This window comes from Pimephales promelas, chromosome 6 (assembly GCF_988280905.1).
Source record: "Pimephales promelas chromosome 6, fPimPro1.hap1.1, whole genome shotgun sequence".
NCBI lineage: Eukaryota > Metazoa > Chordata > Actinopteri > Cypriniformes > Leuciscidae > Pimephales > Pimephales promelas.
The window spans coordinates 3,065,290-3,093,112 of record NC_142774.1 but is presented as its reverse complement, the minus strand read 5'-3'; the positions used below and the strand labels follow the sequence as shown (position 1 = coordinate 3,093,112).

The 27,823-nt window shown below is 37.5% G+C and overlaps 2 protein-coding genes across 3 annotated transcripts; both read right to left on the bottom strand.

Moving 5' to 3' along the window:
- Positions 1 to 526: 526 nt before the first annotated feature.
- c6h19orf53 (chromosome 6 C19orf53 homolog) lies at positions 527 to 1,394 on the bottom strand. The gene is made up of 3 exons (XM_039684704.2): positions 1,252 to 1,394; positions 940 to 995; positions 527 to 854 (listed from the first exon to the last, which is right to left on the bottom strand). Exons 1-3 carry the CDS (start codon positions 1,334 to 1,336, stop codon positions 702 to 704), a joined length of 294 nt encoding a protein of 97 aa, XP_039540638.1. The 5' UTR covers positions 1,337 to 1,394; the 3' UTR covers positions 527 to 701.
- A 535-nt stretch (positions 1,395 to 1,929) lies between these two features.
- vps54 (VPS54 subunit of GARP complex) lies at positions 1,930 to 27,309 on the bottom strand. 2 transcript variants are annotated; one of them, XM_039684683.2, is made up of 24 exons: positions 27,179 to 27,309; positions 23,947 to 24,132; positions 22,050 to 22,291; positions 21,087 to 21,168; positions 19,420 to 19,454; positions 18,869 to 19,000; positions 16,854 to 17,239; positions 15,753 to 15,879; positions 15,052 to 15,081; positions 14,736 to 14,843; positions 13,969 to 14,021; positions 13,799 to 13,895; positions 12,593 to 12,921; positions 11,246 to 11,372; positions 10,373 to 10,554; positions 9,974 to 10,086; positions 7,857 to 7,920; positions 7,668 to 7,773; positions 7,495 to 7,582; positions 7,136 to 7,257; positions 6,978 to 7,058; positions 6,531 to 6,638; positions 6,366 to 6,460; positions 1,930 to 3,306 (listed from the first exon to the last, which is right to left on the bottom strand). In XM_039684683.2, the coding sequence occupies exons 2-24, from the start codon at positions 24,101 to 24,103 to the stop codon at positions 3,201 to 3,203; spliced, it is 2,970 nt and encodes a 989-aa protein (XP_039540617.1). In that variant the 5' UTR covers positions 24,104 to 24,132; positions 27,179 to 27,309; the 3' UTR covers positions 1,930 to 3,200. The 2 variants fall into 2 exon arrangements, with proteins under 2 accessions (XP_039540617.1, XP_039540626.1); XM_039684692.2 differs by lacking the exon at positions 15,052 to 15,081.
- Positions 27,310 to 27,823: the final 514 nt, after the last annotated feature.

Sequence of the window (27,823 nt, the reverse complement as noted above, 5' to 3'; positions counted from 1 at the left end):
AGGACGGAGCTAGGGACGCTTTTTTGAGATATCAACCTTAAATTTGGAACAAATCTTCTCCCTGTCCTGTAAACGCTTACACTGCTGTCTGTCAGGCGCCTCGCTCAGCTAGGGTGTAGTTTAGTAGGACATGTCATGAACTCTTCAGCCATGTCAAAACTTGTGTGATTGCTCACTGTGCCTTTGTATGTTTAAACCTGCTGATTTAATAAAGTAACTTGCATCAAAATGAGAGTGGTGTGCGATGAAAGCAAGCTGTCAATCACACTGAGAGCCAATCAGTGGACGCAAAATAAAGCAGTGAGGAAAATCCTCAGGGATTTTACACTCACATACTAATAATAAAGTGTTGCTTAACAGTGGAAAAACTTGCTCTGGTTTTTGAGAACACACAAAGAAGGGAAAGAAAGCTATAAAAATAGTTTATATGCTTATAAAATGACGAAGATTCAAGTGCTTGCCCATGACAAAAAATCACTGTCACAGGGCTAAATGTGTTCAAAATAATATATTATAAAAGCTCACAATCTTTTATTATTTTATTCTAAAAAAAATAATACATTTCTCAAGGATCATGGTGTGTTGTGCAGTCTCAGTCAATGGGAAGTTGTGTTTTTATATGGCGTCATCTAGCGGCCGTACGGATATGACATCATTAGCCTGATATCTGTCGAGTTATTTAGTTTTAAAAAACAAAAAAGTTATTTCGATGGTCCAGGAGCTGATTGTGGTTGTCCGGGTGTCCCGCCTTTCCTCGCTGGGGTTTTCAACACACTCAGTTTCTTATGAAGAGTCAAGCTGGCCTTCTGTGTGACTTCATGTTCAATCCTGTTCCTGATGGCCACATCCAAACCCTGCACAAACAATACATGCACACCCATTAAATCAATATTAATGGACACATACGGGGTTTGAAGGAGGACTGACCCATGTGTTTACCTTCTTCAGCTTCTGCTGTTGGACCACTTGTGCTTTTTTGGGTGCGATGATCCTTCCTGGAACAAATATAACACTGAATACACTCACATGTGGCTATTTCGGAAACAAATATTATATCTGTCATAGAATGATATTGTAAAAGTAGTGATAATATACTAGAATGCGGACCCGAATTCAGCAATGGTGATTACACGCAGAAAGAAAGTGCGCATGCGCGTCTCTGTACATTAGCAAATGCGTTCACTTTGCATCCTGCTAATACGGAGTTTTAATACGAAGAACAGCGGCTCCTCAAAAACACACAATGTTTACCTCCTTTCTTGAGTCCTTTCGGCTTTTGTATGTGCTTTTTCGCTCCGACCCGCTGCGCTTTAAATTTCTGTTTGCCTTGCGCCATTTCTACAGTCTGATGGCAACCGGAAAGCAGAAAGACTCAAGACACGGAATAGAATAAAAGTCTTTAAAAACCGCTAGAGTGAAATCTAAAATAAAAGTCTCTTCTGAACGACAGAGAGTGTTTTTGTGTGTAACAATCATTATCAATTAAATGTACGTTAATAATTAATTTATTTTAAACAACACAGTATATGTATCCATTAAATGAATTAGAAATTAATATATACATTTAATATATATATATATATATATATATATATATATATACATATATATATATATCATTTATTTTATTTAATGTGTGTGTACTGTTACATGCCGTTTCACACTCGGATTTTAAAACTTAATAAATATATTTAATATATATTTAATCATTTTCTGTAAATGTCTTGACAGCATGATAAAACCCCCCCTCAAAATAGCATTCATATATTATATTACTTTCAGTTCATTATTCACATTGGAAGAGAACATTGCATAATGGACGTTTTCCCATGCATACAGAAAATGTGCGAACTGATTAAAATGGCTAACTATTAACATTTGATCATGTGATCTGGAAACCCGGCCTGTAAGTAATGCACAAAATCAGTGTTGATGTTCACCGTGGCTTTATTAATGATAAAAAGTGCCACATTTTAAAAGGTCAAGCATGCCACAACAGTTCCCCCATCAGCGTATTTCTTGGGGTTCGCCGCATCAGCAGCAGCGAGGGCCCGAAACACACACGGATTAGGCACTTCTACCCCACAGATGGACCGTTCGAGTCAGAAGTCGTCTTCGACACCAAATAAAGGTTAGGCACTTTTGAACCGGACAGCACAGGTGTTAAATAAGATAATACATGGATCCTCTCCAACACAAAGCTCACAGCAAAACAACACATGATTCGGGAAAACACATTCACATTCTCCGTTCATTCCAACCAATCACAGGCCTCCGTTTAAATATAATAGATCACCAGCGGGCCACTTTATACCAGTGGATGCTGGGGAAGTCAAGTTTGCAAGGACACATACTTATATTGAAATCATTCTTCATTATTATCTTTGTTTTATAATTCATGTTAAATTACTTTCAATAATTAAGCATTATTAGGTATTTTGGTCCAAAATCTTGACGAGTCTTTGTACCTAAACCTGTTTAACAGAGAAATGCTAGTTGGGGAGTGTGAAGACACACCATCATTTAAATAATGAGATAAACATGGACAAGAATCCTTGACCTTTAACCCTCCAGAGTTTTAATACTTCAACTGAGTGACCCTGAACATGAAAACCAAGAGCAGGAGCAAAACCATAATCATGTTGATGGAAAACCCAATGACAAGTCAGAAAGATGTGTTTTAAAACCCTAGTTGTCCAATCGGCCGTCGTCGCCTGAAAGCTTAACTTGAAAAAAACAACACAGAAAAACATGATTGATCGATCAACAACAAAATCAATTGAAATAAATAACCATTGGTTGATTCATCCGACAGTGATTAAATAATTCAGCAATATTCACAACGATAGGAATCGGATTGCACATGAATGGACAGTTGCACTGTAGTGGTGGTGCTGAAGGAGGCACTGAGGACAAACAAAACACAGATTACCCACAATCCCCAGCTGCGATTGGTCAACCACACAAGCTTGTCCTGATTTGGTCTCCACAAAAAAAACAAAGTGTCGGTCCCTCCCGGGCACGTCCCGTCAGTACAGATGCTGAGCCTCGAGGCAGCGGCGGGACACGAGTGTTGTCACAAAACAAACTAGAGCTCCAGTCCTGAGTCTGTGTTCACCCACTGACCTCACTTCCTGCTCAGGGGCGGGGCAGGTCACTGTGACGGAGAGGGCTGATTGGCCAGGACGAGCGGTCCGTCATCACCTTTTCTGCTCCCAGATCTCCGACATGTTTAAGTCCAAACACTCGAGAGAGCGCAGAGCCTGAACGTTCTCCGAGTAAAATGCCACGTCCACCATCACCAGCCTGAGAGAGAGAGAGAGAGAGAGAGAGAGAGAGAGAGAGAGGGAGAGAGAGAGAGGGAGAGAGAGAGAGGGAGAGAGAGAGAGGGAGAGAGAGGGAGAGATTTATTTTGTAGCAAAAAATATACTTTTAAAAAATATAAATATAATAAAATAACATACACACACACATATATATGAAAAATATATAAATTATATATAAAATAAAAAGGAAATAAGTTTTTTTTACATATATTAATTATAAAAATATATGTAAATAATAGGGATGCACCGATCCACATTTTTTCACTTCCGATCCGATCCCGATACCTGACTTTGGATATCGGCCGATACCAATACTTTTCCGATACCAGAGCTGTGTTTGCTTTAATAGTATTTATCATTATTGTTGATTTTATATGATGCTGAAATAAACTCCTCTCTACAGGCAAGGATGTACATATGTATGTATGTCAATATATATATAAATATATATATATATATTAAACAATAGATAGACAATTAAACAAAGATACACATTATACAGGCCTACACAGTGCTTTAATTTCAGGAAAGTCTACAAACATTGTTCAGGTATGGTCTTAAAAAGAATTATAATAAAGTAATCAAAAGTAAAATAGCACTGCAAAGTTTATCATAGATAGATTTATGCTTATTAAAGCTGAAGTAATTCATTCAAGAGCTGTGAGTGATTTTCTCTTTGCCTTTGGTTGTTTGATTCTCAGTAATGTCGCAATCGTCACATTTATACTGCTGCCCCTTTAAGAACGAGTTCAGATTTCATAGTCTACTGATGCACCATATTTTCTCCCAAATATTTCCATAACTACGTTCATTTTAGACATAATAAATTGTTTAAGTGTTAATCTCCAAGTCGGTCGGTTTGACATTTTTGTGCAGGCTACATTTGATCGTTTAGACGCGCATATGAAGCCCAGAGTATAATTTGCTTGTCTTGTTGCGGTCTGTTTCGGATTTTACTACAATCATCGATCATGCTGATTCTGTCTTAAAGTTTGAGTTTTAGGGAGAAATGACAGTGCACCGCCGCGATGGGAAGGAAGTTGGCTAGACAGAATGCGGCTATTGTTTTTAATGTTTTTTTTACCTCAATATATTCTTTAATATTTGGAAATCAGACTAATATCACAGATCTAAAGTGTAACCAGGCTACGTTTCCTCTGTCGTCACTCATTACGCCGGGCTGTCATGTTGTGCTTGCTGTTGCACCGCGTGAGAGATCTCTCTCTTTCTCTTCTGGACTGCGAATTGCAAACATGCATCAAATAGTTTAATTAATACGGCTTTGCAAACATTGCACTTTGCTGTCTTGCTCTGCACTGCAGCGGTGTTTCCAGTTCCACCATATGATTTCCACACAGCGAACATGTTATAGCTCAGTGCTATCCTGCTAGCTGGCTGCAAACTGCGGAATGGATTTCCTGAGCGGGGGGGGGGTGTCTCATTGAGCCCTATGTTTTACAGTCACTGATTGAGCTGCACCTCCGTTCAGGGTATCCATTCCACAGTTTGCAGCCAGCTATAGCAGACTAGCAGGCCCGGCGGGAATCACTTTTGGAGTCATTTCAGCAGACAACGTTAAAGCGCAGACATGGATCATAAATATCGGATTTCTCCGCAGGTTGGATCGGAAAAATCCGATACGTGAATTATGCTGGTATCGGTCCCGATACCGATACTGGATCGGATCGGCCCCATCCCTAGTAAATAATATTTATATTTTTTTTATTTAGATATAAAATACAGAACTACTACTGTGTGTGTGTGTATACATATAAAATATAATGAAATAACATATATATATATATATATATATATATGTTATTTATTCATATATTTATTATATACATATACTGTATATATATATATATATATATATATATATATTCATTAAATATGTATATTTTATTCATTATACATATATTAATTATAAAAATATATGTAAATAATATTTATATTTTTTTTATTTAGATATAAAATACAGAACTACTACTGTGTGTGTACATATATATATATATATATATATATATATATATATATATATATGTTATTTCATTATATTTTATATGTTATTTATTCATATATTTATTATATACATATATATATATATATTCATTAAATATTTATATTTTATTCATTATACATATATTAATTATAAAAATATATGTAAATAATATTTATATATTTTTTTATTTAGATATAAAATACAGAACTACTACTGTGTGTGTGTGTGTATATATATATATGTATTTCATTATAGTTTATATATTATTTATTCATATATTTATTATATATTTATATTCATTATATATATATATATATATTATAAATATATATGTATATATTTATTCATTAAATATGTATATTTATTCATTATATTTTCACTCACACACACACACACACACACACACACACACACACACACACATATATATATATATAAAATAAAAAGGAAATATATTAATTATAAATATATACGTAAATTATATTTATATTTTTTTTATTTAGATATAAAATACAGACCTACTACTGTGTGTGTGTGTAAATAATGTATATAATATTAGAAATATAAGATGACATGTTTAAAGGAGCTGTGTGTAAAAAATGTATTTCAAATAATCATAAAATGGCCCTGATATGTCACTAGACATTAAGAAATCATGTTCATTTCAAATACTTATATCACTGACAACAGCAGTCCGGCCAGCATATTGTCATTTAAAAAGTGAAGTTGCAGCCCTCAACTGATGTTGATGTTGTTATGTTGTGTTTTGGTCTGATGCTCCACCCTCCACACATCTACCAATCACAGAGTCAGTAGTGTTGCGACATTCGGGTTGCCAGCTCTGCTCTAGTTACCACAGCTGCAGATACAAACGTGTGGGATAAAAAAATGCTGAATCCTGCAGCCTATCTGACAACCTTGAGTCAGGGGGGAGGGGATACACCGCTCTACAGTAATTCTAAAGTGATTGCAGTACCAGTTTTGACCACAATCTTCCATACGGCTCCTTCAACTCACCGCCGCAGCCCAACACTCACCCGTTCTGCGGCCCGCCGTCGTTGCTGACGCCCAGCCGCGCGAGCTGCCTCCTAAGGTGCAGATTAAAGCGGGCGTTGATCCGGAGGAACAGCATCTGCACACAAACACACGGTGAACACCAGCGTCTGCAGTGTGACGCTCAAACACTCGCGCGCGCGCCTCACCTGCGTCTGCTCCTCCGGCAACAGCTCATGAATGGCCTCGTGCATCTTGGCCATCTGCTTACACACGTTACGCAAACACGCCGACGGCATGGGCGCCTTCACCTCGTACTGCAGAGGACACAGTACTTAGTTACGGTACTTAGTTACTTTTTATGAAAAGTAATACGTTACATTACTTTTGCGTTACTTTTCCTCACCTGGGCTGAGCTTGCTTATTCGTTTTTTAATAACAACAACAACAAAACGGTAATATTTTTGGCAAATGTTACGGTCCTTTCACACCAAAAGTGCTTTCACATAAACCTCACAGCTGCTGATATTATATTATATTTGTTTTATATTATATTCTGGGTTACAGAACAACAGGATACTGGATAAGGAAGTTTAACTCTCTTATTTCTAAATCTAATCTAAAGTCAGTTTCCCGACACGGCTGACATCACTCACCTTAGACAGAGCCTTCTCGAACATGCTGTCCATAATGGCCACTAGTTTGGCAGAGATCTCTGCGATGTGGTCGTTATAGTCCTGAAGAGAGAGTGAAAGCAGCTGTTAGCATCACACGCTAGCATGCGCGGTGGGTGTGTGTGTGTGTGTGTGTGTACCTTGGTGATGTGGTCGAAGTGGCGTAGTATGCTGTACTGTTTGGGCTGCAGTCTGGTCTCGAAGTGTGCTCGGATCACAGGTATGAAGACAACCACCAGCTGAAGACAGCGAGACGCCAGAGCTGAGGACACACACACACACACACACATGACTTGAAATCTTTTGCTTTAAGTCCACTGATATCAGCAGGTACATGTGCAGTCTTGAAAATCAAACTGACTTTTAAGACCTTTTTTAAGTAAAATTAATTCAGTTTGTCCATCAGAATACAAATATCACCCCCTCCTCATTACAGCTGAGCCATGACAGTGTGTGAGTGTGTAGTGTGTGTTCAGTGTGTGTGTGTGTGAGAGGTTACCAAGGTTTCTGGTGGTGATAGTCTTCAGCCCCACGACCTGCAGCGCTCCGGCCCCGAGCACCAGCTGGCAGCACCGCGAGTTGAAGTGCTGTCGCCATGGAAACAAAACACAACCTGTCAGTCAAGTGATGTCACACTGCAGTCAGAAGTAGGTGAAGGTCACACACACACACCTTGAGCAGGTCGGTAAGGCGCGTGAGGATGTCAGTGGTGATGGAGGGAATGTCATTCACACACTGGCAATACTCCAGAAACATCCGGATCAGCAGCAGCACCGTCCTATCACAGGCCACAAGGTCAAAGGTTAAAAGTCACAAAGGAAAACTCGCCGCCGGAGAAATGAAGTGCTGGAAACCACTCACCCGACCACAGCGTATTTCTGCCCGTCGACACACAGGAACTCACTGGGCTTCCGGTCCTCCGACGCTGAGGACACGAAACACACGGCTCAAACGGCAACAATAAACAATAAACGATGACAATAAACGGCAACAATAAACAATAAACAGCAAAAATAAACGGCAACAATACACGGCAACAATAAACGGCAACAATAATCAATAAACGGCAACAATAAACGGCAACAATAAACAATAAACGGCAACAATAAACGGCAATAATAAACGGCGACAATAAACGGTGACAATAAACAGCGACAATAAACGGCAATAATAAACGGCGACAATAAACGGCGACAATGAACAATAAACGGCAACAATAAACAATAAATGGCAACAATAAACGGCGACAATAAACGGTGACAATAAACGGCAATAATAAACGGCAGCAATAAATGGCGACAATGAACAATAAACGGCAACAATACACGGCAACAATAAACATTAAACGGCAACAATAAACGGCAATAATAAACGGCAATAGTAAACGGTAACAATACGGCAACAATAAATGCAACAATAAATGGTAATAATAAACAGCAACAGTAAACAGTAACAATAAATGGCAGTAATAAATGGCAACAATAAACGGCAATAGTAAACGGTAACAATACGCCAACAATAAACGGCAACAATAAACGGCAACAATAAACGGCAACAATAAACGGCAACAATAAACGGCAACAATAAACGGCAACAGTAAACGGCAATAATAAACAGCAACAGTAAACGGTAAAAATACGGCAACAATAAACGGCAACTATAAACAGCAACAATAAACGGCAGCAATAAACGGCAACAGTAAACGGTAACAATGCGGCAACAATAAACGGCAACTATAAATGGCAACAGTAAACGGCAATAATAAACAGCAACAGTAAACGGTAAAAATACGGCAACAATAAACGGCAACTATAAACAGCAACAATAAACGGCAACAATAAACGGCAAAAGTAAACGGTAACAATACGCCAACAATAAACAGCAACAATAAACGGCAACAATAAACGGCAACAATAAACGGCAACAGTAAACGGCAATAATAAACAGCAACAGTAAACGGTAAAAATACGGCAACAATAAACGGCAACTATAAACAGCAACAATAAACGGCAGCAATAAACGGCAACAGTAAACGGCAATAATAAACGGCAACAGTAAACGGCAATAATAAACAGCAACAGTAAACGGTAACAATACGGCAACAATAAACGGCAACTATAAATGGCAACAGTAAACGGCAATAATAAACAGCAACAGTAAACGGTAAAAATACGGCAACAATAAACGGCAACTATAAACAGCAACAATAAACGGCAACAGTAAACGGCAATAATAAACAGCAACAGTAAACGGTAACAATACGGCAACAATAAACGGCAACTATAAATGGCAACAGTAAACGGCAATAATAAACAGCAACAGTAAACGGTAAAAATACGGCAACAATAAACGGCAACTATAAACAGCAACAATAAACGGCAACAATAAACGGCAACAGTAAACGGCAATAATAAACAGCAACAGTAAACGGTAACAATACGGCAACAATAAACGGCAACTATAAATGGCAACAATAAACGGCAACAATAAACAGCAACAATAAACGGCAACAATAAACGGCAACAGTAAACGGCAATAATAAACAGCAACAGTAAACGGTAACAATACGGCAACAATAAACGGCAACTATAAACGGCAACAATAAACGGCAGCAATAAACGGCAATAATAAACAACAAATGTAGAAAAATTATCTCTGAAAATATATGATAAATTGCAATAAGAAATCCTATAAAAACACCTATTGTATGGTAAAATAACATATTAATACTGTAAAAAAAAAAAAGTTGAATAATTGAAAAGGTGTATAATTCAGGTGTATAAAAGGTGAATAATTCATTAATAGGGAAATCCATACAAACATGGAAGGAAAAAAAGTCACAACTCAGAACACACATTTGCCAAACTGAGATGTGTATAATAAAGTGCAGTAAAGGACGCAGTTAACCGGAGTCACACTATTATACAGTAGGATAAAAACATCTATTAAACTCATCAACAGTGTGTGCGGTCTCCTACCCGTGTGTTTGCGCTCAGGCAGACTGATGCGTCCGTCAGCGATGGAGTCCACCAGATCCTGGAACTCCACAGGGACCTCGGCCTGCTTCCAGCGCTCGTTATCCAGCAGCAGACTGCACACACACACACACACAGCTCTTCAAACTCTATGGCCTTGTCTACACAATACGATCTCGTTTAAAACGCATCTTTTCCTCACTCTCCAAAGTGGATACGTTTGAAAGTGTGTTTAGTGTGGACGGTCAAAGAGGGGGTATCTAAAAACAATGATGCAAGTTTAGTCATAGACTAACTGTCTAATGTGGTTGTCTAATAGGCGTTAATAATATAGCTATAGCTAATAATAATTTGTAATGTCTCCGGATGGATGTAGCCGTAGTGTGTGTTGGGCAGCTGTACCTGAGCTTGGTCTTGCGCTCCTCGTGGAAGCGCTGCACGAAGCGGTTGGCCTGGCTCTGTAGCGCCCCCCTCAGGCTCACGCTGCGCCGGACACACTCCGCCTCAGTGTCCTGGACGAACGACTCCACCGCCCGACTCAAACGCACGAACTCCGCCGAGCTCAAACGCTCCAGAGACCCGTCCTGCGGGAACAGACCATCATCCTCATCCCACCAAAATTCATTTAATAATTAAAAATTATAAAATTGAGTCCGTAGGACGGACTTTTGTCGCACTTGAACCACAAACACACACAAAAAAGTAATGGATTCGAGTAGTTTTGTGATTGAAATTTCACAAAGTAACAAATCCTTCGTTTGTGGGTCATTTTGACCCAGTTAGGAATGAATGAATGCGAGGAGCGCATAGAAAAACCTAAAAATGCTCAAAATTCAAACTGAACATGCTAAAACATTACCAAAAAAATATTTTATGTGTATCTGAATGCATACTAAGTGACTTTAGGACCCAGCGGAACAGCTCCATCTAGTGGATAGAGTTCAATAGAGAATAGTGAAATATCATGTTATACATGTTTGTTTTCCTCAATGTAAGGTATTCTGACTTTGCATTTACGTTGAAAGAATGTGAGGAATGTGCTTAAATGACTATTTATTTATGATTTATTGATCAAATCTATCCATTTAAAAGGTAAATCAAATAAAAAAATAACAAAAAAGTTGCATTAAAAATATAGAACAAAAATTATAAGTATAACGTTAGCACTTCGGGTCATTCAGACCCGCGAGGGAAAGGTGTGAGGGAGGCGTGTGACAGCAGTGAGCCAATGAGCCGCGGGTGTGTGCAGAACTGAAGTGTGGTGTGTGTGTTTACCTTGGCTCGGGTCATGAGCACTTTGACGCAGCGGTCGTGACTGACGTCTGACGCCGTGTACAGCAGCTCCTGAACGTTATTGGCCACTCGACCCAACTCCAGATCGGACGGCATGACGTCCTCACTCCTGACGGAGACAACACACACATTACTGATGCTGTCCTGCTTCATGAGGAACAACACACACATTGTTTGGACTGTTTTCCGCAGATGGCTCCTGTCTGTATACGCGAAGTGAACTGTATTGTATTTATCTTCTTATTAAACGGTCTGTACACTTACAAAGTTCTCAATGCTTCGTTTTGCATGTATGGACCCTCATTATGTTACTGTGTTAGTGTGGGGCTATTTTGAGCCTTGTTAGTGGTATTAAACTAGCGATTTCTTTTTACTTAACCCTCAGGTGCTCTTCGTTTCGGAGTCACACTTGTTATCTTCCCGGTCAAAAGTGACCGGACATCTAAAAATTAAATTTCCTTCATCCCAGTAAAACCAATGCAATTTATTTTTGTTCTATAATATTTATTCTTTGTAATTTAGTATTTTGAGACAATTTGATTGAATTGATTAATATTTATGCAATATTTATGGTCTATTTTTGCCATGGAAAAATATATATATATTTTTTTTTTCCAAAAAATTATTAATGCAGTATTTTAGTTTAATATAGAGTCTAGGCCTTCAGAAAAAAATATTTTTTGAAGAAAATTAGCACCATCTGGTTACACTATAGAGAAAAAGCGTAGAGTCATGGTGTAACCACTAGATGGCATGTACAGCTCTCTATGGAGAGGCATGTGAATTCCCCAGATGTTTATGAACACATTTTTTTTTTTGGTGGATTTAAATATATATGTGAAACAATCTCAAAAACGATTTTTTATTAAAAATTAAAAAAAAAAAAAAAAAAAAATTTGTGAATTTTTGTGTTTATCTCGATTTCCCATTCATTTCCTATGGGGGTCATTTTTGACCGAAGACCACAAGTGTGACTATTTTTTTTTACGACCACTTAGCGTGCTCCGATCATGACCTCAATTTTTTTTTGTATTCGCATACATAATGCCATAAAAGTCACCTAGTTTCATAACATTCCGATGAAGCTGTGATTTTTAGAAATTCAAAACGAAGAGCGAAGAGCACCTGCCCCCATATACTAGTGTATACACTAAACAGTTTTAGAGATAAAACTCTTTACATTCGATTATCATGAAAACAAATCTCAGAGAACAGTCGACAGGTACCAATTTGTTATTAGACCAAAGGTTCATTTTGCGCCGGAGTTCTCCTTTAAGTATTGGCGGTGTAAATGAGACAGACAGTGTGAGCAGCGAGTGAGTGACTCACAGAGCAGCAGCGCCCCCTGCGGGCAGGGAGGAAGTAGTGTTGTAGTTGTGCTCCCTGCTGGAGGAGGATTCTGTGGTGGCGGAGGCCGAGTCGCTCCCGCAGGTGTCGGTGCGCGTCTGTGCTCTCGCCTGCGCGTCGTTGAGCGCGTCGCTGATGAAGAGCCCCTCGTGAGTGAGATACGCGAGCTCCGCCTCCCCGGAGTGATGAGCTCCCGACTCCTCCTCGTCCTCCTGGGAATGATCAGCCGCGGGGGTGACGTCCGCTATCCGACTCCTCTGGCTGCTGTCCAGCACCTCCAGCACCACGTTACGGATGACGCCGAGCGTAGCCTGAAACAAACACGCGTGAGTTTGCACTGCAGAGGACGAGTGCGCTACTGAGCGTGCAGTGTTTGACTGGGGAATGGAGGCTACACTCTTAGAAGAAAAGGTTCTATATGGAACCTTTAAAGGTTCTATCAGCGCTACGTATTTGGAACTCCAAAATGGTACTATATAGAACCATTTTTTTGGTAAAAGGTTCTATACACTCTGGGTTCTATACAGAACCCTGGGGTTCCATACTTGGGCAATAGAACCTTTTACCAAAAAAATGTTTCTATATAGAACCATTTTGGAGTTCCATGTATGAAGCGGGGGATGGAACCATTTTTGGTTCTAAATAGAACCATTTCTTCTAAGGGTGTATAGTTCAAGTTCGGCCTCCAGCATCTACATGTTTATCTCAAAGGGAACGCTGCTTTTTAAAGGGCTGGTTGATCATGATTTCACTTTTCTAGCTTTAGTTAGTGTGTAATGTTGCTGTTAGAGCATAAACCACATCTGCAAAGAAGATATTGGCTTTTAAAGAAATCACTACAACAAACGTCTGTTAGGGACTACACGAGCATCCTCCAGGGTTAGTGACATCACCAACCCTAATATTTACATAAACCCCGCCTCTGGGAACATTATCATGACAGATTATGCTAATTTTAAGCTAAAACTTCACAACTTATTTTACATTTTGTAAAAAGGGCGCCCTTTAACATGTATTATTACTGGTGTTGTTTTTAACATGAACTGATCCTGCAAGGCCTCGTTGATGTCTGCCAAAAGGAGGAGTGGAACTAGTCAATTCTGATGAAATTCTGAATTATTATTATTATGTGTTGTGTGCGAGATCATGTCCAGACGACACGTTCTGTCAGGTGTTGAGCTGATTTACCTTGATCCTCTTGATGAACAGGATGAAGTGTTCAAATATATCCAGCAGCAGATCAAACCACTGATTAAATGTCATCAAGCGCATCTGCTCGTGAAATCTGCAACACACACACACAGTCAGCTGTGGTAAACAGTGCTGTGATGTGATATACTGAGGGGACGTGAACTCACTTGACGGTGTCTGCATCAATCTCACTGATCTGCGACACAGACTTCTCAACACACTGCAGGGAAAGACAGAAATCATTCAGAGAAACATTCGCTTTTGTGTTAAAGTTCCCCATTATGCCAGTCTGAGGACTCATTCAGGTTTACATGCAATCACAGTCTGTTGTGATTGGTCTACTCTGCTCTGATTGGTCAGACCCAGTCTGTTGTGATTGGTCTACTCTGCTCTGATTGGTCAGATGGCCCAGTCTGTTGTGATTGGTCTACTCTGCTCTGATTGGTCAGATGGTCCAGTCTGTTGTGATTGGTCAACTCTGCTCTGATTGGTCAGATGGCCTAGTCTGTTGTGATTGGTCAACTCTGCTCTGATTGGTCAGATGGCCCAGTCTGTTGTGATTGGTCTACTCTGCTCTGATTGGTCAGATGGCCCAGTCTGTTGTGATTGGTCAACTCTGCTCTGATTGGTCAGATGACCCAGTCTGTTGTGATTGGTCAACTCTGCTCTGATTGGTCAGATGACCCAGTCTGTTGTGATTGGTCTACTCTGCTCTGATTGGTCAGATGACCCAGTCTGTTGTGATTGGTCAACTCTGCTCTGATTGGTCAGATGACCCAGTCTGTTGTGATTGGTCTACTCTGCTCTGATTGGTCAGATGACCCAGTCTGTTGTGATTGGTCTACTCTGCTCTGATTGGTCAGATGACCCAGTCTGTTGTGATTGGTCAACTCTGCTCTGATTGTTCAGACCCAGTCTGTAGTGTAGACCTCACCTGCCGTACGACGTTCTTGGCAGCACGGACCATCTCGTCACTGTAAATGTCCAGGAAATCGAGCTTCCTCTGTCTCAACAGGCCAAAGACCAGAGACTGCAAACGATCCTGCAATAAACACACAAACTCAGATGTGGAACCACAACACAAGCCAATCAAAACACCACTGATCACACATGCTGCTGAGATTTTAAATTAAAAATGATTTGATTTCCAATGAAAATCATCTCTGCTTTCGTTCTTTCATTATTGAAATCAAATGCAATCAGCGGTTTGGTTGACTCGTCGGCGTGGGATTTAGAGCGACATAACCAACCTTTCCTGACGCTGCCGGCTGCTCTGTGACCTGTGTGAGAAATCCCACACTGTAAACCTCAAACCAACCCTGACCCACATCCAACACAAGCATGAGCTGTCATGTGACCTGGTTTACTGGGCTGCCCTTGTTTCACACCTGGAAACTGGAAACCGCCGCTGTGGTCAGCTTGTGGGAACGTGAGGGCGCCACAACAATGACATTTACTGGAGAGTTCAGTTTCGCATTTGAAATGACATAATTTGTGAAACACTTCAGCACCAATCCCAACATGCCTGGGTTTGCTTATGACAAAAAGACTGAAAGAATCCCTATTCTATTTAATACACTACTGTTCAAAAGTTTGAGGTCAGTAACATTTTTAAGTTAATACTTATATTCAGCGAGAATGCTTTAAATTAATCAAAAGTGCCAGTTAAGATATAATTTTACAAAAGATTGTATAAAAACACTTAAATTCATCATAGATCCTAAATAAATTGCAATATTATTTGACAATATTACTGTTTTTGCAAATTAATGCAGCCTGAATACTTAAACAGAAGATGAACAGTTTGAAGCTGCAGTTTAGTTTCGATAAATGTTGTTTTTTAACTCAAGAGGAAGTTTTGTGCTTTGAGAGATAAGGTAAGTTGCCATAGCACAGTTATTTCAGGAAATAAAGCAACATTTGATTCCTCATGAAATGAGGAAGGTCTGACCTTCTCCATGACCTGAATGTCCTCTTCAAAGGGTCGATTGAGGTCGCTTTGAGCGTATGTGGAGAAATCAGCCACCATCATCTTATCGATCAACCGCTCCATCTCGCAGAGCTGAGAACCCAAATGCCTGCGGAAAGAGACACAAATAACAGGACATACGCTCAAACCAAGAATATTTGATACTTGATATGCTTTTACTAGTGTGTGCAGGACACTATAGACCATTTCACAAGATGTAAACAACACTGGTCCAGAAACACTTCCTGTTTCAGTTTGTAACTGTTTCCTTTATTTCACATGTAAAGAAAACATCTTAAAGATGTTTGTTTAACTTTTTGATTCAGTTTTAAATGTTCTGTTGGTTGTATTTTATCCCAGCTTTTATGTAGTGTTAAAAAACTGAAACAGGAAGTGCGATCCCCTTGTGAAATGGTCTATAGTACATTTATGTAAGTGAGGATAGCAAAATAAACTAAACTGTGACATTATATACCCAAAAATGATTCACACAGTGACTACCAGTAACATTGACACTAGGGGTGGGCGATATGACCAAAATTGTGTTTCACGATATGACTAATTTTATTTCACGGTAACGATATATTTCGCGATATAGTTATTTATATAGTTATATACCTTGTTATATACCTATATCACCTTGTTTTATTTTTATTTTATTTGGTAAATTATTTATTTGGTAAATAAATATCTCCCGATATCAACTTTTAGATGAACTTCCCACAACAGATTGACCTAAAATGATTCAGACACTTTGAGCTGACCGTGTTTTGCTAATTGCTACATTCGCATTGCCTGGTCAGTGTTTGAGCTAAACTGGTATTATCTAATAGTGTAGTTCAATTCAACAGCTGACAGATACTCAACATGATCATGTGTGAGAGTCGGACAGAAGGACGGACAAAACCTGAGAAACATCCACTGATCTGAGAACTCTAAATTCTGCTCATATTTTATTACCATTTTCTAGCGAATAAACTGTGATAATGTGAGCAATGTTGAATAAGCGACTTATAAACATCCGGATCTCTCTGCTGTTTCTTGTCCGCATGTTTCCTAGTAAACGTGTGTGTGTTTGCGCACCTGAAGCTGTGTATTCCCTGCAGTTCCTGCTGCAGAACTTCCTTGGTGGTTGCGATGAGCTCGAGCGCGCCGACGAACTCTGACGTGGAGAGGAGTAACTGCACCGTGGGCTGCGTCTGGTGCACCGCGGCCATCAGCTTCAGCTTATTGTGCAGTTTGGCGCAGTTGTTGCGCGTGAGAGCGTCCCGCAGCGCTCGCAGGGGCCCGCGGCACATCACGCGGTCGATGGCGGAGGTGCGAGCGCGGAGCTTAGCCACGGAGTCGGCCGTCTCTCGCAGCCGGTCCTGGAGCTCGTGCTGAGACGACATGGCGTGGAAAAAGGCCTCGGAGCGAAGAGAGATCTGCCGAGCGATGCTCACCTCCACCACGTCCAGATAGTGACTCAACTGCACACACACACACACACTCAGCGCATTAATCCCCCGGTTCACAGACAACGCTTAAGATAGACCCTGTTTTAACTGAAAGCAACTTGCACTGAGAGATCTTAAAGCTTGTCTTAAGATGCACAACTGCAATGTTTTTTCTAAGGCATGTTCATAAAAGCTGCTTAAAAGCCCTAACTGAACTATAAGGCCTTATCCTGGTTTAATCTAAACCTTGTCTGTGACACTGGGCCTTACTTCATATCTGTATTTGCTCTCTTTTGTTTTTATTTACTTAATTGTTCATGGTGTTTATTTAATTATTTTACTGTTTACTAGTCTTAAACGTTCAGGTTTGCTTGGAAAAAATAGAAGAACTATTTACTTAATTAGGCAATCCCCAAATTGTTAATATTTATACAAGAAATATTTATATTAAAATTTGACATTTAAAATGAATGTAAATGAGCATTAAATATTAAGTTATTTAATGAAAGTTATGTTTAATTAATATTAACTAAAGCAAAAAAAAACTTTAAATAAATATTTATGATTTTTATGATTTTAAAATAAATATATACTTAATGTAAATTAGTATTTTGGCTTAATTAATATTAACTAAAGCAAAAAAAAACTTAAAATAAATATTTATGATTTTTATGATTTTAAAATAAATATATACTTAATGTAAATTGGTATTTTGGCTTAATTAATATTAACTAAAGCAAAAAAAACTTAAAATAAATATTTATGATTTTTATGATTTTAAAATAAATATATACTTAATGTAAATTAGTATTTTGGCTTAATTAATATTAACTAAAGCAAAAAAAACTTAAAATAAATATTTATGATTTTTATGATTTTAAAATAAATATATACTTAATGTAAATTAGTATTTTGGCTTAATTAATATTAACTAAAGCAAAAAAAAACTTAAAATAAATATTTATGATTTTTATGATTTTAAAATAAATATATACTTAATGTAAATTAGTATTTTGGCTTAATTAATATTAACTAAAGCAAAAAAAAACTTAAAATAAATATTTATGATTTTTATGATTTTAAAATAAATATATACTTAATGTAAATTAGTATTTTGGCTTAATTAATATTAACTAAAGCAAAAAAAAACTTAAAATAAATATTTATGATTTTTATGATTTTAAAATAAATATATACTTAATGTAAATTAGTATTTTGGCTTAATTAATATTAACTAAAGCAAAAAAAAAAACTTGAAATAAATATTTATGATTTTTATGATTTTAAAATAAATATATACTTAATGTAAATTAGTATTTTGGCTTTAGATGTGGTTAAAAAAAAGGGTACGGAGAAATGTATGTATATATTTATTGGTAGCAGCGTACTAGGACTAAAACCATTATAAAAAAAAAAACATTTTTAATCAAAATAAATGGTAACTGAAATAAAATATTTTTAAAGCTAAAAATATATATGGACATATTTATAGAAAAAAATTTAATTAAATAAAAAAATATAATAACTAATACAAACGAAAACATCAGGACACAACAAAATTACTCAAATTAAAATGGAAAATAAAAAACTAAATGAAAATATTTACAAAACTATAGTATTATCTAAAGCTGATTTGTTTTGCTGATAATGACAGACAGGCACCTTTTCCTGCAGTAACCGTGACGACGCCACATCTCGGCTGTTCTTGCCCCCGGCGACGCTGAAGTGAGACCACGGCAACACGGCATTAAAGGTGGCCGGATCGTTCAGGACAAACTCGGGCTTCATGAAGATCTGGGCGAGAGAGAGCGAGAGAGAGAGAGATGAAATTAACCGGCAAGGAAACATTTGCCTTTTTAAATCCTCGGATGGGGAAAGGTCATTTAAAAAAAAAAAAAACCTCTCCCAGAAAAGATGAACTACAACATTTCAAACTTGGATTTAAGACAATAAAATAAAGGACAAGGTAAAATCTCATTGTGGATGTCACAATACTGGAGTGACTGTGAAATATTATTACAATTTAAAACATGTGAATATACAGTGTACAGTGTAATTTATTCCTGTGATCAAGGCTGAATTACTCCAGTCTTCAGTGTCACATGACCCTTCAGAAATCATGAATAATATGAGGATTTGATGCTCAAGACACATTCATGATTATTATCATATCATATGTGTGTGGAAACCGTGATCAAGTCTTCAGTCCTCACCTTGGGCACCTGATCCAGCTCAGCTCTGGCTTTATCTGCAACACAAACACATCAGCTCGAATACAGTGTGTGTTTGGCACGACTCCTTTATTTACAACACGGATTCAGTTTCAAAGCAAACTTTTCTCCACACAATGAACTTCGAGCGCATGTTAAAGTCCAAATCAATGGCATCATGCACGCTCCCAGCTGAGGAACACGGTCTTATCAAGCAAAACCATCAGTCGTTTTCTAAAAATAAATAACAATGTATATACTTTTTAACCACAGTTGTTCGTCTTATTTTGGTCTGCGATGCGCCAGCCATTACATCATCACGTGGGAAAGGTCACGCTGGACGTAGGCGGCCATTTTTAACAATAAACTGACACAAAGACATAAATGCCATTCAACATACAATAAACAGGGTATCTGCACATTTTTTAACAGCAAATTTAATGACTTTTAAGACCTTTTTAAGTCATCTTAAAGGCTAATTTAAGACTTTACCACGACAAAAAAAAAAACCGGAAAATAATCAGCACGACAATTTAATAATTTTGGCAGCCATTTTTGTTTTAGTCTTCAGATGAAAATTCTTATTGGTCTTAGTCACATTTTAGTCAGTAATTTTGTCATTCATAGTTTTAATCTAGTTTTAGTAGACAAAGTCATTGCATTTTTTGTCAACTTTTAGATCCTCCGTCTCCACGCTTGTAAACAATTCCGTACAAAAATAGTGCAAACTGAGCGCACTTGAGATAAATTTGCACAAAACTAAGGAACTAGTGATTATTAGAAACAAAAGTGAACTTTCTGAACAATTGAAACCCGTGAAACTCAGTGGATACCAGGTAGAAATAGTAAATAGTTTCAAATACCTGGGAACATTCATAGATAGTAACTTGAGTTTTGCTGGAAATGTGGATTATGTATTTAAAAAAGCAATGCAGAGATTGCATCTTCTTCGGAGGCTAAAACACTTTGGTGTGAGTAAAAATATTTTAGAAGAATTTCGTAGAAAGCATTATGTCTTTTAATATGACTATGTGGTATGGAGTCCTGACTGTTAAATCCAAGCAGAAATTGTCTGGGGTGGTTAACATAGCTAGCGCAATCGTAGATAAAACACAAAGACAATTGAATGAGATATATTAATTGAAAGTTAAAGAGAAGGCAAGGGTCATTATTGAGGATTTATTTCACCCCTTACACTCTAGTTTTCAGTTGCGTCCATCAAGGAGAAGGTTTAGACAACCTAGGGCAAGTAAAAATGTGTACCAGATGTCATTTGTGCCAACTGCCATTCGATTTTTAAATGCTGAGAAGACATAAATACGAGTAGGGGTGGATACATGTAAGCTTAAGTATAGCTGCATGGTAATGTTACTGTTTTTAATTTATGTATTTTTTTCTTTTCTTATGTTTTTGTGTTGGTGTCCTTGTGTGTGATGTATAGTGAAGCCAAAGACAAATTTCCACTTGTGGACAATAAAGGAACTAAAACTAAACAATACTTCCGCCTACGTCCAGCGTGACCTTTCCCACCTTTCATTGTGTGGAGAAAAATCCTGAAAAGTTTTCCTCAAAAAACTTTCTTTTCCACTGAAGAAAGAAAGACAGGAACATCTTGGATGGCTTTGGGGTGAGTAAACGATCAGGACATTTTCATTTCGAGTGAAGCGTACCGTGATTATTGGTGATGGTGGGCACCGCCAGGTCGTCTTTGCTCTGGCAGACGTTCTTGCAGCGCTCGTGAATCTTCTCCCTCTGAGAGACACAAACACACCGTGAGAAACCTGCTCTACCTTCCCAAACAGATCTGGCGTTCTCGATCACGACCCGGCTGACGGATAAAAACAGACGGCGTTCCTCGGGAGGAAATGCGGTGGAACAATGAGACAGAAAACCACAGAGAAAAACAAGCTGCCATCGCCTGGAGCCCGTGACAGAAAACACACACTGAAGACACATTTATCTGCTTTAAGAGCCTCAAAGTCTATTAATACACAACGACACACACACCTCCAGTCCTAAACTAGACAACCGTTCAGGCATTTTCTCGTCATCTAATAGTCGTTTGTTATATTTTTGCTTAATTTCAAGCTTAATTTTTAAAGTCCTCCTGTGGTGAAAATCCAGCTTTTAAAGTAGTTTATGTGTTTTTAATATGCTTTAAGACAAACCATGTTCAAACTCGACATCCACATAGAGTTACATTCAAGCTATTTTAAGGCATGAAGAATTTTTTTTTCCAAGGAAAAAACTTTTAAACATCTCATTTTAGTTTAAAAGACACAGTGATTGACTCCAGGGGACTTTAAAAATAAAAGCACGTATTAGAGCATTAGTTGAGAGTCACATGATGGGGCAGTTATGTTTTTTCCTTCTCTCTCTCTCTCAATACAATTGAGCTTTATTGACATGAGTATTGGCCATTACATAAGCAATGAACAAATAATCAATAAAGCCAATAAATCAATCAGTAAACAAATACATTTATAGAAACAAGAAATAACGAGAAATAAGATTTGAACCTACATTCAGACAAGGTCAGATTATTTCTGAGTATAGTCATTTCGTCTCTCTCTCTCTCTCTCTCTCTCTCTCTCTCTCTCTCTCTCTCCCTCTGAATAATTGAGATGTGTCACCTGAGCCGTCTCCTGCAGGTAGGAGCTGAAGTGTTCTCGGGTGATGTTGGGCAAGTAGAAGGAAGGCATGACCTCGGTCTCGGTGAAGTCCAGGCCCCACGTCTTGGTGAAGAAGTCGGACTCTCTCTTGGTCAGCCTGGGGTCGTTCAGGGCCGCGGGGAGGTTCACTTTAGAGTTATACACGGTCCAGCGGTGCTGGTCGGCCACTACAGACGGCCCGTCACAGAGCCCACGGCCTTCGCCTGCACACAGGACCACTTCATATTACACTTACACTAAATAACGGCTCTTTAGCGGCAGTTTCATGAAGAACACGGAATCTTTGCATTCCACAAAAGGTTCTTTAGAACATCACATGATTCAAATCAAGAAAAATTGGTTCTTTTTTAGAACTGTTCAGAGAAAGGCTCTTCCTTCTAGGAAACCTTCTATGGCATCACTGGAAAAAAAATTCTCATTGTTACTTTCCCATTTCTCTGGGAAATTTACAATCAATTTCTGAGTGAAAATGGTTTCTTCATACAGTAATTCAAAGGAATTCAACTATTCCGCTTATATTACGGTTTCCACACCTCAAGACGTTGTTTAGGTGTTGCATTTCAAGACATTTGTCAGGTTTTTGTTCTTGAAACGCTCTTGAGTGTAGGGCTAATCTCATCCCAAGCCTTCGTTGCGAATACTAAAACATTATTTTAGAGCTCGTAGCGGAGACTTCAGCCACTGATAGCAGTCTAATGCAGTTAGAGAGAGAGAGAGATTAAGCGTGTGTGAATTACCTGAGCAGCGTCTCTACTAATAGCGAAACTTTAAGTTAATCTGCTTCAAGAACAGCACCGTTATTATCTAGAGTAGCTAGAGAGAAATTTATCTAATGTAACGTTTAACCTTCAAATGGTCTTCGTTTCCTGTTTACAATTGATTGAGTAATTAATTGTACAAAAAATATACATTTTTAATCAAACAAATAATATATCTTTTTTTTATTTATTCAGAATCATTAATGCAGTGTTTTTGGAGATAGAAATTATTTTTGTATCCATATACCACACAATTCCTCAACTACACCATTAGCTTTAGCATTAGCATTATTTTTTTATGATACATTGTATTTATGCTCTAGTAATAGGCCTTCATTTCTGTGTAAAAATTTTCAGATTTATGCCGGATTTTTTTTTTTTCACACATGAACAAAATATATTTAGTTTTTTTAACATCTCCCATTCATTTCAATGTGGTCGTATTGACCCCGAAGGCCAGAAGTGTAAACATTTTTTTACATACCTTCAGAACAACCAAATCAAGCCCAGTTTTTTGTGTGTGTATAGATAGATAATGTATGGAAAGTCAAAAAAACATATTCCACTGAGATGAAGGGAACCTTTAGACGATTGAGGTCGTATAGAGTGTGTGTCCGTACTGTACTTGTATGAGTTTGAGAGGGAGAAAGATGTGCTTTCCGTACATAATAAAACACAACTTTTGAGTAAAAAAAAAAAATGGAAATAATTTACCATTTTTATGCTTTGTTTAATATATGTATTTGCTGGGTCAGTGTCGTTGTGGGTTTTGGTTCTTTTGCTGTTGTCGGACCTTTGAAATAACTAAAATCTTCAAAATAACTGAAAATAACTTAAAAATATGTGAAACTATAATGTGATCAAGACCTGCCTGGAACCACTTTAGCCATGCGTTTCCCTGAAAATACTTGCACACCTTAAAACGTTCGTCAACCCATTAGAATTGAGCATTCAACAGCACCTATAGTTTACAAAGATAATAAAGTACTGACAATAACAGTGAAGACAGCCCAAGCACTACCAAAATCCTCATGTTACAAAAGCCCCAAATTTCATAAACACCCATTCTTATCATGTAAGCTGGCGTTCCCGGGTCTCACCGGTGGGCTCCTTGGGGCAGACGTCCGGGAGGGAGCGCGGGGTTCGGTAGTGTCTGGGGGCCATCGAAGGGTCCCGGGGCTTCCGGAAGAGCCCGTCGCTGGGGCCGGCGCCTCTCCCTCCTCCCCCGCTGGACTGAGGTATCGGATTGGAGGACATCACTGCGGATCCCTCACATAAGAGGCAGACTGAAAGAAGAACAAGAGAACAGCATCAGCATCCTGTCACGGCACAGGAAACAGCCGGCCTTCAGGGGAAACCCACGTCTGATTGGTTAAAGTGGTTGAGAAACACAAATAAATAACTATTCAGATTCATTGTATTCAAATATAAAGCCAAATCAGCTCAACGGTCTATAACAAGGCAGACCAAGATTCAACTTTCAACAATATAATATAAAAATTCTTAGATCTTATGATTCTTAGATATAAAAATATTAGATACAACTCTTTAAAGGGATAGTTCACCCATGATTTACTAAAGTCATTCTAGCTTTTAGCGTTCTACTTTTATGAACTTCAAAACAGAAATTATGAAGCTTGGGCATTGTTAAATATAGACAACACTGGTCCAGAAGCACTTCCTGTTTCAGTTTGTAACTGTTTCCTTTATTTCACATGTAAAAAAAACATCTTAAAGATGTTTGTTTAGCTTTTTGATTCAGTTTTATATTTTCTGTTGGCTGAATTTTATCCCAGCTTTTATGTAGTGTTAAAAAACTGAAACAGGAATTGCTTCGGGACCAGTGTTGTTTACATCTTGTGAAATGGTTTATATTATAACTACAATTATATTCATCTGTGCGAAGAGTATCATATACATCTAAGATGACTTTAGTAAATCATGGGCTTTTGGGTGAACTATCCCTTTAAATGAACTAGAGCCAGACCGATATATCGGCAGTTATAATGGCCGATAAATGAATATTTCAAAAATAAAATAAAAACGGACGAATCACGCTTCAACCATGTCATGAGTGTTGTCAAAAAGTCCAGGTAAAAGGATAGCAAGCTGACATTGTAATTATAAGGTAGCTTATAACTATAAGGCAATGTAGGGACTAATTATTATTTTATTAATCAGAACTTTAACATATTTTGATGTTCCTCTGTCCTGTTGTGACAATAGAAACACGTTTCTTTTTAAAATGCATTATCATATTATTTTAGTTAAACTCATAAATAACTACAAATAACTAATGTTAGGGAAATCTGTCAATATTTTGTTGTGCGTTTCTGAAATAATAATAATAATAATATCGGCCGATATATCGGATTTTAAAACCAACAAATATTTGCATCGGTATCGGCCTTCGAAATCCTTTATCGGTTTGGCTCTAAAATGAACTAGTGCTTAAAAAAAAACACATTGTGTATAAAAATAAGTGAGTAAGAGTGAAAAACACAAAGAGGAAACTGACTTCACACACATCCTGCAGCTGTGTGTGCAGCCACCTATTTCATTTTTACTCATGGCTGCATGTTTAATCTGATGTTGGGGCGCATCTCACGCCCGAGTGAGCGGAGAGAGAGGGAACGGCAGGCCGAGTGTGTGTGCTAGAGAGGATGAGATCTGCACAACAGCCGATGAGAAGCACGACACACACCGGCCGGCTGTCTAGTCATCAGAGCAAGAAGCGAAAGTGCTGCGGTTTGACTTCAGCAAACTCCACACACACTCAGCACAACTTCACCCAAAACCAGTCACTTATTGCAGACATATTCGACTCAATACAAAACTACACTTTATGTAAAGAAAAACCATTAAGAAAGAGCAACGTTTGTTTCTAAATCCTCATTAGTGGTAAGAGAAACCCTCCCCAAAAAAAGCTAAATAAATAAATTTGACTGGTCATATTTCTTAGATAGTTTCATAATATGCAACTAGTATATTATATTAATTTTTGAGTTAACTGTTGCATGGATATGTTCAGCAGATTAATGCTAAATCAAAAATAATACAAAACTACAGGCCTACTATATGTAAAGAAAAATATTTTTTATGAGAACGGAGCACAATTTGCTCCAACGTTTTGCCGTACATGTTTGCATGCATAAATTGTCACATTTGACTTATTTATTGAACATTTCACAATACATATTTCAAATCAGCTTCAAAGAAAACACATTTTAACGTTTCAATTTAAACGAAAAGGGAGTTATCCCATACGATCAGTGTTGGGTAAGTTACTCTAAAAAATAAATTACTAGCTAATACAGTTTAAACAACTGTACTAATTACTCTCTCAACAAAGTATGGCATCACTTATTATTAATTACTTTCTCAATCCTATTTAAACCGCGACCAGTTGAACGATACAAGGATAGACATGAAACTGCACTTTTAATTCTTTCAAATAAACAATATATAATTGAATAAATTATTCTTGAAATGACCAAAGTTGTCATTTAAACATACATTTAACATTACGTTTTAGTGTTACGTCCACTATTGTTTTATATAGAGTTGTTCTATATTGTTATTGTATATTATATTTTATTGCTATATTATATATCTATATTGGTCTATGCAGTTCTATCAGAAGTAACTGTAACTTTATTAGAGGAAAAAGTACTCCCTTACTTTACCTTTTTAAGGGAAAGCCAAGGTAATTAAAATACAAATACACGTATTTTAATGTGCATGACATATTGAATTTTTTTTTTATTAACGAATAAGATCAGCACCTGAGATTTGATCAAATCACATCAGACAGATCAATCATTAACTCACAATGAAGCTACATTTCAACAGCCTATATTTCAATAACTAACGTTACACACATTTATTATATTATTATGAGAAATTATAGATGTGTATTGACCTAGAAACGTATGACTGACGGCTCAACAGTTTATTATCTTCGATTTAACGTCAAGTTGAGACACAACGTATGCATATTACAATATTAATTATCATTAAAACATAATTATCATTAATAATACCTGATGAAATTACCTGTGTGAGGAGCAAAACAAATCACATAAGCGCTTATATTAATTTAACTGACACACGTATGAATAAATCAGCATTTTAAGGGAATATGTGCGTAATTTTTACTGCTTTTTACAGTAAATACAGTATTTTTGTAAGTTGTTATTGTGTGTTAACGTTACACGTAATGACCCGCTGCTAGCCTGAGCGCTAATCATTATAAACACCCGCTCCGGCGCCATTGAAGCCCCACACACTCACTCATAAACACTGCCGTGTGTGTGTGTGCGGTGCGAGTACCTGTTATATGAAATAAAGCAGCTCCTGGCGATCATAATATCATCAGATCCCGGTCACATCCTCACAGATGTGAGGCTCATATCACACAACTCAGCGGTCCGCCGGTCACCGGCCCATGATGCACTGCGCGCGCAACGCAGACACTTCCGGTTTACAAGTCGTTTTGTCAACGCGTACACGAATCATACAATCATTTATTACTTCTGTAAAAGGAGTTTATCCCCAAACTTTTGCCATAAAGGTGTGATTTTAGAGATAAAGTCTTTTGCTTTGACGTTTATAGTTATTTTTTTATTTAATTCCTTGCAAAACGTTACATTTTTTAAAGAAATAACTTTTTTCAACAAAGATTTATTTATTTATGATTATATATTGATAATTTAATTCTTTTAAAAGCAAAATTGCTTATAAAAATCTTTAATGGTAGGAATTTCATGCATTGTAACCTTCGTATAGTATAATTTTATTTTATATAATACCCTGTTTATTGTCTTTTTGCTTGTAAATGTTGTGTTCTTTGGTGTAAAATATATATTTTTATAATTTATAATTTCTTTTCATAAATTTCTTTGCTCTTTTTTCATTGTTTTATTCTGTCATTCATTCATTATTATTTCTTTGTGTTTGTTCCTTTATTCAGCTTTC